Source organism: Choloepus didactylus, chromosome 10 (genome assembly GCF_015220235.1).
Source record: "Choloepus didactylus isolate mChoDid1 chromosome 10, mChoDid1.pri, whole genome shotgun sequence".
In the NCBI taxonomy this organism is placed as follows: domain Eukaryota; kingdom Metazoa; phylum Chordata; class Mammalia; order Pilosa; family Megalonychidae; genus Choloepus; species Choloepus didactylus.
This window is the reverse complement of record NC_051316.1, coordinates 11,887,298-11,901,908: the sequence shown is the minus strand read 5'-3', so window position 1 is coordinate 11,901,908 and position 14,611 is coordinate 11,887,298. Positions and strand designations below refer to the sequence as shown.

The following is a 14,611-nucleotide window of genomic DNA, read 5'->3' as shown; positions in this document are numbered from 1 at the left end:
AGCAGACGCTGGCATACGAAACTCTTTTATTTTTATTTCTTTGTCATTTCCAGAGCTCATTCTCTTTACTAATACATCTCCATTGACTCTTAATTCCAAAGAAGTTTTAAATAATATACTTTCTCAAACATGTTTCGTTTTTTAATAGTCAAAGCTCAGCATCAGAAAAAATTAACTCAAGCCAGAGAAATTCTCTTTGTAAACATTATGTTCTTAACAGAAGTAAACTGCTCTTTTCCCTTAAGCAAAATAGAACATAACCATGTGACACCTTCTGTACTTAGTTCTCAAAATGTGAATGGGAACGCTTTTCTGAAGTCAGTGATATACAAAGGAACCAAACAAAATTGCAAAAAAACATGGAAATGGAAAACTCTCTGCTGAAAGGAACCGTTCTTTGTTGATAAAGGGAGGTTCAAACATGTTTTAAATATTTTTAAACAAAGGCCTAGCTGATGTTCCTTAATCCATCCATCCAGCTCAACTTTCTGCACAGGCAGCTGCTACACTGGAGTGCCCATCCAGAAGGGAGGGCCAGAAGCATTTCCTTAGCGTCCCACATTCCTGGGGGACATGGGGCTTAGCAAGGTTAATGGCAATTTTCAACTTCCAATGTAAGTACATCATCTTCATAAAAGTTTTACAAGGACATCCTGGCAAGAACCAAACTACCACGAAGGGTAATGTTCTGGGGCCCTGAACATTCCGGCAGCTCGCTTTTCTTGGCTGTGTGGTGCAAATCGGCAGGAACCTGCAGGAGGGTCCCATGGAGAAGGCACTTGGAGAAAATAAAGCCAAATATACCATGCTTGCTCAACACTCCTTGCGCTGTGGAAAAGGGGAGCAAGTGGAGGGCAGTCAGATTTCAAAACGTCTGATCAAGACGGGAAGAGGTCTGGGCAGCAGGGATGGAAGCGGACGCACGGAGCCATCTGCAACCAGGCCTGGCATCCCTGTCCATCCTGCCAGGGTGCCGTTGTCAACCCTGCATTCCGCCTCAGTGTGAGCACCGACACAGCAGTGCTCTGAGCAGGACCCTCGCGCCATGGGGGCACAGGTCATCCAGGGAAACCATCCGTGGTCCGCCCTGGAGAGCAGAGGTCCAGGGTGAGTGATGGAACCACTGAGCCATGGGTGGCAGCAGTCTGCGTTGGGCCTCAGGGGGACCACTTACAATTCCATGAACAGCTAAGTTGGAGTCTCATGCCATTCAGTGAGGAATTTCGTGACAAGGATCGGTCATTGCCAGCCACTGGCCTGGGCTTGAACTAGCATCCTTCAAGGGTTTTCCGAGTACAGTGTCCTGCACGATCTCGCCCTCGGCGCTGAGCGTGGCCCCGGCCCGCGAGAAGCGGCCCGTGAGGCCGGTGGTGTAGGTGGTGTAGTCGCCGCTCGGGCTCGACTCGAACAGCACCACCTCCAGGAACGCCATCTCCTTGGCTCGCGCCGCGCCGGGCCCCGCGGCTGCCAGCAGCAGCCCGAGCAGCAGAGGCGGCGGCGGCGGCGGCGGCCCGGGGCCCCTGGGCGTCCGCCCGAGCGCGGCCTCATGGTCCTGCGGCGGGAGGGCGCGGCCGGGCATAGTCGCGGGCCGGCGGAGGACCGAGCGCGGGCGGGCGCCTCAGAGCCCCATCGCGGCAGCGGCAGCGGCAGCTTTGTGGGTCGCAGGCTCCGCTCGGCTTCCCCAGCCGTTGCGCCGCGGCCCTTTCATCTGCTCCACGTGAGGGGTTATCCCCGCCCCGGCAGCGCAGTGACCCGCTCTCCCCACCCTCGCCGCGCTCTGCCTCCGCCGCCGCCGGGGGGAGCCCTCCTGCCTATTCTGACTGTGATCTCCGAGGCTAACCTATCTCGTCGCCCGCTGGTTTCCTCCAGTCAGTACAGGCCCGAGCTGCCTCCTTTCCCAGTGCCCTGGATCACCTCCACCCCCTACCCCCTCCCCACCACACACCCCCACCTTCTTTCATCCCTGTCCAGGAGGAAGGTGCTGAAATTAGTCTCACTCAGCCTCTCCATTCCATGAAACTAGAGTCAGCAGCCTGGGGGTCACCCATCCCTCCAGCCCTCTGGGACTGTATCTTGCCTTAATATGCAAGTGGAATGATTGTGACCCTCAATCCTCAGAGAATTGGAAGATCTGCAGAGATAAAGGATTTGCATTTTTCTCAGTCACATCCACTTACAGTTTTCAAATTTTCAACTGGAAAATGCAGGAATATGCAAGTCACCCTTTCCCCAAAACTCTTCAGCCCACATTAAACACCCAGTTTCTTCAGCCTCCAAAGAGCCAACAACTCAAGCAGAGTGCAGTTAGTGGGTTGACAGTTACTCACGACCACTTAGAGATCCAAAGAAATAGTAATGATAATGTCTTTATTATCTTGTAGAGCTGCCTATTCCTCTGAAGAGGGTACTCAACCTAGGGTAGGTGTGCTTAAACTTGTCAATTAAAAGTAATTTTGTCTCTTCCCATTTAGAATAGTCTTTTTGGGAGGTGTCTTAATTTAAAGTTAAAATCTATAAAGGCCTGTTTTCTCACTCACAGCTTTGCCCATCCCCATCTCGTCATTTCTAATACAGTATCTGGACTCAGGCAGAAGCACACATATCAGCAGGGTGACATCCACAATCAATTTTTGAACATTTTCATTACTCCAAAATATAAAAATAAGAATAAAAATAAAAGAACACCCAAAACATCCCATACACCTCATCCCCCATATTATTCATTTACTTTTTTTATAGTCTCTAGTTTGCATTGATTGTATTTTTCCCCAATACCACCCCATTTTTAACACCTTGCAAGGTTGACATTCATTTGTACTTCCTCATGTAAAAACATATTTGTACATTTTATCATAATTGTTGAACACTCTAGGTTTCACTGTTCTGTAGTCACAGTCTTCATTTTCCCTCTTTCCTTCTAGTATCCCACATGCCCCTAACCTTCCTCTTTCAACCATACTCACAGTTATCTTTTTTTTTTTTTTTTTTTTTTTCAGTAAGAGCTATTTTAATTTTCTATTAAACATTCTTCCAAAGGCATTATTTTACCCAATATCTCATTGAGTTATAAGAAAGAGCAACATTAGCATTAGAAAAACTATGAAGACAGATAAATGAGGATAATTAATTAAACTAAACTTACGTGAAAAAGGAAAATTTAAAAGTCTGAGAGCTTTGCAAATCTAGTTAAATTATTATAAGATTGGTTCAAAAAGCTGTGCATCTCAAAGCAAACTGTTCAATTATTTTGAACAATAGCCATTTTATGACTCTAATACACTGATTTTTCAAAGAGGAAATCCACTTTTTAAACATTTTTATTTTTAAAATAGGGCTATGTTCAGCTATAAGATGTTTTCCCCTGAACTCTGATCATAATTCTTTTAAGTTGGGAGGAAAATACCATTTTTGAGTGCATGAAATGCAAAATAACTTTAAAAAAAAAATACATCCCAGTAGAGAATTTTAAAAACTGTTAATGGAAAATAGGTTAAGGTAATTAAGTGCACCACACTAATTACCGATCAACTACTGGAATTGTTTCTTCCCTAATTCTCTCAAGGAAAACTCTTAAATTGAATCTTCAGGAGAATAATCCTTAGATACACTTTATAAGCAAAATGAGAGCTTTTGTTTACATAGTTTTTGGATTTAACTGTTCCTAATTTTATTCTGAAACTCAATTTTACCCCAAACCATAATTACCATATTAACTTTGCAATGCACAGTTGTATGCAATTCAGCAAAGCAGTGGTATACCATTAGGTTCTATTCACCCAAAGCTAGGGAAAAACAAGACTGGTCACACCCATTAAAAAACAAATCTATCTTATGCTATTTGCCAATGTGTACTTTCAGTCTAATTTCTGACAATGAAATATAGGAATATATTTCTATATATCTCATCTTGATTTTCAAAAGTAGCCAAGGGGAGTTCTTCACAGCTTAGCTTTGTCTGGCTGAAGTTGAAAATTTTGTAACTTCATAGCCAGACCCATGTTGCCAGTGATTTTCAATTTGCCTTGAAAGTAGGCCGTCTGAGGATTAATTTTACCAGTCATTAAAGCTAGTAAGTCCGAGTCAGCCATTGTGATTGTGCAGTCAGCCTTCTTATCTGAGTTAGGCAGCACTGATCCTTTGCCGTTCTTCACATCCACCACCCAGCTGGCTTCTTTACCCTCAGGGCCATCCTTCACTTTGAAGGCAAAAATACCGCCAATTTTCTTCACAAATTGTTCCCCTTCCTCTTCAAGCTTCTTCTCAATTTGTTTAAAGACAAGATTTGCCTTAAATCCATCAACTGCAGAGCTGGCTGGAACAGCCTCAATTTGATGAGTTCTGGCAGCTTCAGGAAAACCCATCTTGTAAAGTGTTACAACGACAGCTCCTCCAATGCCTAAATTATGCTGCAGAGCCTCACAGTTATCTTTGTTCAGTGTACTTACATTGTGCTACCGTCACCCAAAATTGTGTTCCAAACCTCTCACTTCTGTCTTTTCTTATCTGTCTATAGTGGTCCCTTTAGTATTTCCAATTAAGCAAGTATCTTGTTCACAAACTCTCATCTGTTTGTTAGAAAATATTTTAAACTCTCATATTTGAAGAACAATTTTGCCAGATATAAGATTCTTGGTTGGAGGTTTTTCTCTTTCAATATCTTAAATATATCATACCCCCTCCTTCTTGCCTCCATGGTTTCTACTGAGAAATCTGCACATAGTCTTATCAAGCTTCCCTTGTATGTGATGAATCACTTTTCTCTTGCTGCTTTCAGAATTCTCTCTTTGTCTTTGATCATCTGATTATTAAGTGTCTTGGAGTAAGTCTATTGAGATCTATTCTGTTTGCGGTATGCTGCACTTCTTGGATTTGTAATTTTATGTCTTTCTTAAGAGATGGGAAATTTTCAGTGATTATTTCCTCCATTATTGTTTCTGCCCCTTTTCCCTTCTCCTTCTGGGATACCCATGACAAATATATTCATGTGCTTCATGTTGTCTTTCAGTTCCCTGAGATGGTGCTCGTATTTTCCCATTCTTTTCCCTATCTGTTCTTTAGTGTGTAGGATTTCAGATGTCCTGTCCTCCAATTCATGAATCCTTTCTTCTGCCTCCTCAACTCTGCTGTTGTATGTCTCCATTGTGTTTTTCTTCTCTTGTGTTGTGCCTTTCATTTCCATAGATTATGCCAGTTGTTTTTTCAGATTTTCAATTTCTACCTTATGTTCACCTAGTGTTTCTTTATATCGTTCATCTCTTTTGCCGTATCTTCCCTAAACTCATTGACTTGGTTTTTTAATTGATTTAGCATATTGATTTCAAAATCTTTGATAGTTTCATTAAAGTGAAACAATATCTCAACTGTATCTCAATTGAGGTGTAAGTTTCTTCCTTTGACTAGGCCATATCTTCATTTTCCCTAGTGTGATTTGTAGTTTTCCGTTGTCTAGACATCTGGTTTCCTTGATTCCCCATTCAGATTTTCCCAGGCCAGAATGGGCTCACCTTTCAGAAGGGGCCTATATTCAGTGTCAGGTTTCCCTGAGGGTACGTCTTGGAAGTTTGACAGACTTTGCTGTGAGGCCTCTAGCCTCTATGCTTTTCCTAACCTGCCCAGCAAGTGGCACCTGTCACCCTGTCATTCCCCACGGATGTAAAGCAGTGTGGTCCCCTTAATTCTCAGTTTAAAGTGTTTCTGTTCTGGCTGCTTTCCCCCAGGTTATGGGGTCTGAGTTCTGAAGGGAGGGTAGGCACTAGTGCTGGGCCCCACCTCCTTCCTTTTAGGGAAGGTACACCCCCTAGGGAGTTATCTTCTGCACTTGAATCACTCCTTTGTCTCTCTGACTCTGTTAACTCCATCCCTGTCTGGGTCAGAGCACTGTGAACTGAGAATGATTGGGGCTTTCTCTACTGAGTCACTCAGGTTGAGAGAGAGAAAAAGGGAAAGAAAGCCCCTTTGCAGAGCCAGTCCATGGCCCCCCAGTTTCACCTTTTGGCCAAAGATAGTACCTGGTCTTCTGGGCTTTCTTTCCTGGGACATGGGAGTTTTCTGGCTCTCTAAGGTCAGCTGTCTAAAAACTTCTGTGTGTTTTTTTAATTTATTTTTTTCCATTAGCCCCACCTCCTCTCCACTGGGAGCAACCTCAGAGTACTTTGCTGCTTGTTAGAGGTTTGTCTATGTTTGTAGTTTGTATTCAGCAATCCACATTTGTTAATTAAAACTCCAGTTGGAGCTAGGCTGAGCTATATTCGCTTGCTCTGGGAATGCTTTCTCCCGCAGCAAGATTTTGCAGCTCAGCCTGCCATGGGGGGTGGGGGCTCCTGGCATGGTTCTGCAATTTTTTACTTACAACTTTTATGCTGCAATCTCAGCCATTCCACCCATTCCACGTTAGTGTATGATGTGTGGACAGTCATGGCTGTCTTCCAGCAGTTGTTCCAGGTTATTTACTAGTTGTTCCTGGTTGTTTATTGGTTGCTCCATGGGACTAACTAAATTCCATACCTCTCTATGCCACCATCTTCTCATTTACTTTTTGTCCCTGTTCTAGTTTGCTAATACTGCTGGAATGCAAAACACCAGAAATGGAATGGCTTTTATAAAAGGGGGTTTATTTGGTTACACAGTTACAGTCTTAAGGTCATAAAGTGTCCAAGGTAACACATCAGCAATTGGGTACCTTCACTAGAGGATGGCCAGTGGTGTCCAGAAAACCTCTGTTAGCTGGGGAGGCACATGGCTGGCATCTGCTCCAAAGTTTTGGTTTCAAAATGGCTTTCTCCCAGGATGTTCCTCTCTAGGCTTCAGCTCCTCAAAAATGTCACTCTTAGTTGCTCTTGGGGCATTTGTCCTCTCTTAGCTTCTCCAGAGCAAAAGTCTGCTGTCAAAGGCCATCTCCAAAATGTCTCCATAAGCTGAAGCTCCTCTCAGTTCCAGGCTGTTCTTCAAAGTGTCCCTCTTGGCTGTAGCAAGCTTGCTCCTTCTGACTGAGCTTATATAGTGCTCCAGTAATTTAATTCAGACCCACTCTGAATGGTTGGGGCAACACCTCTGTTCTAGTTTGCTAATGCTACCAGAATGCAAAACACCAGAGATGGATTGGGTTTTATAAAAGGGGGTTTATTTGATTGCACAGTTAGAGTGTTAAGGCCATGAAGTGTCCAAGGTAACACATCAGCAATTGGATACCTTCACTGGAGGATGGCCAATGGTGTCCGGAAAACCTGTTAGCTGAGAAGGCATGTGGCTGGCGTCTGCTCCAAATTTCTGGTTTCAAAATGGCTTTCTCCCAGGCTGTTCCTCTCTAGGCTGCAGTTCCTCGAAAATGTCACTCTTAGTTGCACTTGGGATATTTATCCTCTCTCAGCTTCTCCAGAGTAAGAGTCTGCTTTCAACAGCCATCTTCAAACTGTCTCTCATCTGCAGCTCCTGTGCTTTCTTCAAAGTGTCCCTCTTGGCTGTGGCTCCTCTTCAAAACATCACAGCTGCATTGAGTTCCTTGTGTTTGTCAGTTCATTTATATGACTCCACTGATCAAGACCCACCCTGAATGGGTGGGGTGCTCCATGGAAATATCACATCAGAGTTATCACCTACAGTTGGGTGGGGCACACTTCCATGCAAACAACCTAATCCAAACATTCCAACTTAATCCTCACTAATATGTCTGCCCCACAAGATTGTATCAAAGAATATGGCTTTTTCTGGGGGTCATAATACATTTAAACCAGCCCAACCTCCATGGAAATTATCCAACTAGAGGTCTTGTCCACAGTTGATTGAATCACATATCCATGGAAACACCCAAAGGATTACAAAATCTGATCAACACTAATATGTCTGCCCACACAAGATTGCATCAAAGATAATGGCATTTTGGGGGCATAATACATAGAACTGGCACAGTCCCTTTTTTCCACTCATTCGTCCATGCACTGGGTAAAGGAAATGTGAACTGTAAGGTTTTCACAATCACATGATCACACCATATAAGCTATATAGTTATACTCTCGCCTTCCAGAATCAAGGATACTAGATTGCTGTTCAACAGTTTCAGATATTTCCTTCTAACTATTCTAGTAAACTAAAAACTAAGAAGCGATATCTATAGAATGCATGAGTTACCTCCAGAATGACCTCTTTACTCCGTTTGAAATCTCTCAACCACTGAAACTTTGCTTCATTTCTATTCCTCCTTAAGATCACGAAGACTTTCTCAATCCCATGATGCCAGGGCCAGGTTCATCCCTGTGAGTCATATCCCACATTGCCAGGGAGATTTGCACCCCTGGGAGTCATGTCCTATGGAGGGGGGATGGCAGTGAGTTTACCTGCCAAGTTGGCTTAGAGAGGCCACATCTGAGCAACAAAGAGTTCTCTGGGGGAGACTCTCAGGCACAATTATAAGTAGGCTTAGTCTTCCTTTGCAGTAACAAGCTTAATAAGGGCAAACCCCAAAATCAAGGACTGGTAGTCCCCAATGCTTGTGAGAATATCAGGAATTCCTCAAGTGGGGAAGTCTAATATTTCCACATTTTCCCCCAGTCCCTCAAGGGGGCGTTGCATATGCTTTTTATTCTCTGCCCAAATTGGGATGTATCAGGGCTTCACACTAACATGTGCAAGACAACTGATCTCATCCCCTATTCAAGGTTCCATGTAATTATGGTGTTGGAGTAAACTGACCATACTAGTTAAATTATATAGTGTACTACAGAAAATAAAGATTTTGCACCAAATAGACATCTCTTCCTTTGGTCCTACACAGAATCCAAAGTTTTTAAATGCAGTTAATATCATCCTCTATCCTTTAGTCTAATCTATCCCAAACTCAACCATGACCATTTCGTTCACATCTCCAATCGAAGTCTAATCCCATTTCAGCCTCTTTAACAGTTGATTAGTGAGGCATAATGTTTGTCTTTGCATTTCTGGCTTATTTCACCCAACATACTGTCCTCAATGTCCATTCCCCTAGTTGCATACCTTAACTTCATTCCTTCTTGCTGCCACTCTATATCTCATTGTATGTATCCACCACAGTTCATCATTCAGTTCATCAGTTGATGAACTTAGGCCACCTCCATCTGTTGCACATCATGAATACTGCCACCACAAATAACAGTGTCCAAATGTCCACTCATTTCACTGCTCTCAGTTCCTCCCAGTAAAACAACTGATAACTGTATAGGACCATATGGCAATCCCATAGTTAGCTCCCTTTGGAACCACCACTCTGCCCTCCAGATGGGCTGCACCATTCTACTTCTCCACCAACAGTGAATAGATACATCTCTCTCTCCACATTTTATCCAGCACTTGTATCCCTCTGTTTATTTTTTAAAATTTTATTCACACCCCATACAATCCATCTTGAGTAAACAATCATTGATTCCCAAAATAATCACATATTTATGCATTTGCCACCACAATCTATTTGAGGACATTTCCATTTCTTTCACAATGAAAGGGGAATAGGAGGGGGAAAATGAATTTAAAAAGATAGAGGAAAAAATAAAATATAATGAAAAGGTCATACAACAATACCAAGAATCCTGTACCGTTCCCTTATATACCCCTCTTACAGACCTTTAGCTTTGGCATATTGCCTTTGTTACAAGTAATGGGAGCATATTACAATGTTACTGTTAACTATAGACTCTAGTTTGCACTGATTGTATTTTCCCCATATCAACCAGTTTTCAACACTTTGCAATGTTGACATTCATTTGTTCTCCCTCATGTTAAAACATTCTTATATTAGTACACTTAATCACCATCATTGGCCACTCTAGGTTTCACTAAATTATACAATCCCAGTCTTTATCTTCTTTCTTTCTGGTATCATACATGCCTCTAGCCTTTCTCTGTCACCCGCACTCATACTCATCTTTGTTCAGAGTACTTACAATATTGTGCTACCATCACACAGTATTCTGCTATTTCTGGATCTTTACAATCAGTCCTGTTGAACATACTGTACTAATTCAGTATCAGATGCCTGATCTCTACCCTCTTTCTATCTCCTGATAACCTGTGTTCTCAACTTTAACTTTCAAGGTTAGCTCATTAATGTTAGTTCACATCAGTGAAACTATACAGTATTTGTCCTTTTGTTTCTGACTAATTTGACTCAATGTGATGTCTACTGTCTATCATTTTGTCTTTTGGAATGTGGAAGTCATATTTTTTTTCTGTTGCTCTTTCTACCCTTACTGATATTCTTCATTTCTGCACTCTTCTCCAAACCTCTCTCTCCTGTCTTTTCCTATCAGCCCGTGGCACACCCTTTACTATTTCTTGTAGAGCAGGTCTCTTGTTCACAAACTCTCAGTGTCTGAGAAGATTTAAAACTTTCCCTCATTTTTGAAGGGCAGTTTTGCCAGATATAGAATTCTTGGTTGGCAGTTTTTATCTTTCAGTATCTTAAATATAACATACCACTGCCTTCTTGCTTCCATGGTTTCTACTGAGAAATTGACACAGTCTTATCAAGCTTCCCTTGTATGTAATGAATCACTTTTCTCTTGCTATCAGAATTCTCTGTCTTTGACATTTGATAAACTGACTAAGTGTCTTGGAGTAGGTCTATTTGGATCTGTTCTGTTTGGGGTATGCTGCACTTCTTGGATTCATAATTTTATGTCTTTCTTAAGAGATGGGAAATTTTCAGTGATTATTTCCTCCATTATTGTTTCTGCCCCTTTTCCCTTCTCCTTCTGGGATACCCATGACAAATATATTCATGTGCTTCATGTTGTCTTTCATTTCCCTGAGATGGTGCTCATATTTTCCCATTCTTTTCCCTATCTGTTCTGTAGTGTGTAGGATTTCAGATGTCTGTCCTCTGATTCATGCATCCTTTCTTCTGCCTCTTCAAATCTGCTGTTGCATGTCTCCACTGTGTTTTTCATCTCTTCTATTGTGCTTTTCATTCCCATAAGTACTGCCATTTGTTTTTTCAAGCTTATGAATTCTTCTTTATGGTCACCCAATGTCTTCTTTTTTTTTTTTTTTTTTTTTTTTTAGATTTTCAGCAACAATGTTTGTGGCTTGCATATATGCAAGTACTGAACTACTGAATTAATCTCACTTCATATTAATTCTTACAAAATTCATCACTTCATAATTCTACATTGTTATTCTACATAATTTCAATAAGTTTTATTCAAGATTCTTGACTCTTTGCTGAATTGTATGCAAAAGGGTCCATATAAAGTACTTTGTTTTCCACTGTGAACTTTCTGATGTGAAATCCAACTGAAGATGTTCCTAAATTGAGTTTAAGATTGCTGCTTCCTCAGCATAAGAAAATTATTGCTAAGGGATGAGTTATCACTGATGACATGCCTTCATTCATGACACCAATAAGAGTCTTATACAGTGTGAATTATCACTTGTTGCTGTATGAATAAATGATTGTGTGAAGTCTGGTAAAGTCTTCTTGGTCTGTCAGTTGAAGCAGAGGATGAAGACACTTCCACTTTCATTATATTTATGAGTTCTCTTATGTATATCATATATACTAAGGGTTTGCTACATAGGTGACATTTCTATTGGTTCTCCCCTTTATGAACAGGCTTAAATTGATGAAGTAGTCAGAATGACTAAAAGCTCTACCAGGCTGATGACAACCATGTTCCTTTAATGTGTGAGTTCTATAGGATGTTTAAAGGTTGACATAAGGACTGAAATCATTTCCATATTCAAGACATTTCCATATTCAAGACATTGATAGTATAAGTTCTATTATGTAATCTAAGGCCAGAATATTGGCCAATGCTTTTCATATACATGGTATCCATAGTGTTTCTCTCCAGTTTGGTTTCCCCACATAAACAATATTTTTATGGTATCTCCTCAGTGTGAGTTATCTCATGTTGTCTCAGGGTAAAACACTGAGTGAAGGTTTTACCACACAGATGACATTCATAGGGTTTCTCTCCAGTATGAGTCCTCTCATGTTGTCTCAGGGCATTACAACGAGGGAAAGCTTTCCCACATAGGTGACATTTATAGGGTTTCTACCCAGTGTGTGTTCTCTCATGTTTTCTCAGGTTAAAACGCTGAGTGAAGGCTTTCCCACAAAGATGACATTCATAGGGTTTCTCTCCAGTATGAGTCCTCTCATGTTGTCTCAGGGCATTACAACGAGGGAAAGCTTTCCCACATAGGTGACATTCATAGGGTTTCTCTCCAGTGTGAGTCCTATGATGTCGTCTAAGGCTAGAATTAAGGGCAAAGGCTTTCCCACAAAGATGACATTCATAGGGCTTCTCTCCAGTGTGAGTCCTATGATGTCGTCTAAGGCTAGAATTAAGGGCAAAGGCTTTCCCACATACATGACATTCGTAAGGTTTCTCTCCAGTGTGAGTTCTCTCATGTTGTCTCAGGGCAGTATAACGAGGGAAGGCTTTCCCACATTGATGACATTTGTAGGGTTTTTCACCAGTGTGATTTCTCTCATGTCCTCTAAGGCTAGAAAGATGTCTGAAGACTTTGCCACATAGATGACATTCATAAGGTTTCTCTCCAGTGTGAGTTCTCTCATGTTGTCTCAAGGCAGAACAATTAGTGAAGGCTTTCCCACATAGATGACATTCATAAGGTTTCTCTCCAGTGTGAGTTCTCTCATGTCCTCTAAGGCTAGAATAATGGGTGAACGCTTTCCCACATAGATGACATTCATAAGGTTTCTCTAAGATGTGAGTTCCATTGTAATGTGCAAGCCCAAAACTTTGAATAAATGATTTACCAATTAAATGACATTCATATGATTTACTTCTATTATGAATTTGTGTTTGCTGATTAAAAGATGACTGGTCACTGAGGACTTTTCCAAATAGTTTGCTGAAGCAGGGTTTCTTTCTCTTGTAGGTTAACACATGTTGAGTCACTCTGGATCTATGAGTAAAATCTTCTGGCAACTCACTACATGGAATGCCATTCTTTTGAGTATGAGATTTCAGTTTCAATGACATGATGGTAGATGTGTCTTTCCTGCAGATATGTTGCATGGATAGCATTTCTTGTTTTTTAAGACCAATTTCCCTCCCTGAATTCTGGTTTTGGAAAAATCGAGTTCCATCTCTCCACAATTCCTCTCCTTGCTCCAGCTGGAAATGTACATTTGATATGCAGATATGATTTCCCACGGAGATCAGATGACTGACATTCTCCAGCATCACATCTCTGAACAGTTTTCTCTGGGACATGTCCAACAGGGCCCACTCTTCCTGGGTGAAGTCTATGACTATATCTTTCAAGTTCACTAATTCCAGTGGTTCCATTGTCAATAGCTCAGCTGATAACTGTCTCCATCTGGATTTTCACTCACAACCAGATAAGCACTGGAGGGTCCTGTCCCATATCAGGGGGAGGGTGATGAATTTATTTGCAGCATTGGGCTTAGAGAAAGTCCACACTTGAGCAACAAGAGGTTCTCTGGAGATGACTCTGACAATGCTTTCATCACATTCCAGGGCTCAGAGCTTCTTTCTCTTCTCTCTAGAGAAAGGACCATTTTCATGGAGGATTCTCTTTTTATACAGTTGATAATGTCATCAGACTTGTAATCGAGACGCGGCCCGAGCGGTGCCAGGGCCGTGGCGACTCCCCCGCGGGCCCCCCGGGCCCAATGTCTTCTTTATATCCTTCTTCTCTTTTGCCAGATTTTCCTTCACCTCGTTTATTTCATTTAGAAGATTTGCTTGAACATCTTTAGTTGTTTCAACTCCTGTATCTCGTTTGAAGTGTAAGTTTGTTCCTTCACTGGCCTATATCTCTGTTTTTCCTAATGTGACTCATAATTTTTTGTTGTCTGGGCATGTGGTTTCCTTAATTACCCCAATCATATTTTCCCAGACCAGATGGACCCAGGTCTCAAGAGAAAGGTCCAATCAGTATCAAGTTTCCCTGAGTATGAGACTGTGCAGCTCTTCAGGCTTTCCTGTGAGGACTCTAGAGTCCGTGCTTTTCCAATCCCATCCATCAGGTAGCACTTGTCAGTCTGCAGCTCCCTGCTGGTGTAAAGAGCCCCTGTCACAGCCAGGGGCTGAGGGTGTCAGAAGCCAAGCTTAATTGTTTCTGGGTTTTTTCCTCCCAGGCCCTGGGGCCTGAATTCTCTGAGGGAGGGCAGTCACTTGAACTGGGCCCCACCCCCTTTTCTTAGGGAAGATACACCCTTTAGGGGATTATCTCCTACACTTGAATTCCTCCTTTGTCACTCTTGACTCTCTTAACTGCACCCTTGCCTGTGTCAACGCTGACAATTGAAAATGCCTGAGGCTTTCTCAAATGAGCTACTTCAAATGAGAGAAAAAAAGGAAAAAGAAAGAAAGTCCCCTTTCAGAGACCATCCCCAGCTCCCCAGTTTCACCGGTCAACCAGAGTTGATACCCAGTTCTCTGTGCCCCTTTTCTTGGGACACAGATGTTTTCCAATAGTCTGAGCTAAGCCATCTCCAAAAGCCTCTGCTTCTATTTTTCTCCCCATCAGCCCCACCTCCTCTCTACCAGGAGAGACCTCAATGTTCCTTTCCTGCTTGCTCAGGGTATCTGTGCTTATAGCTTGTTTTCAGTAGCCCAAATTTGTTAATTAAAACTGCAATTGG

General features: G+C 42.1%; 1 protein-coding gene and 1 pseudogene across 1 annotated transcript; both read right to left on the bottom strand.

Moving 5' to 3' along the window:
• Window positions 1-3,519: 3,519 nt before the first annotated feature.
• Window positions 3,520-4,409, bottom strand: LOC119504974 (non-specific lipid-transfer protein-like). Its single transcript, XM_037797617.1, has one exon. The coding sequence runs from the start codon at window positions 4,359-4,361 to the stop codon at window positions 3,939-3,941; it is 423 nt and encodes a 140-aa protein (XP_037653545.1). The 5' UTR covers window positions 4,362-4,409; the 3' UTR covers window positions 3,520-3,938.
• Window positions 4,410-11,138: 6,729 nt separating this feature from the next.
• LOC119504782 lies at window positions 11,139-13,631 on the bottom strand (annotated as a pseudogene).
• Window positions 13,632-14,611: the final 980 nt, after the last annotated feature.

Bases quoted from the DNA above. Each gene is read 5' to 3' on its own strand.
- LOC119504974 (XM_037797617.1), bottom strand. From the start codon at position 4,361: ATGGGTTTTCCTGAAGCTGCCAGAACTCATCAAATTGAGGCTGTTCCA.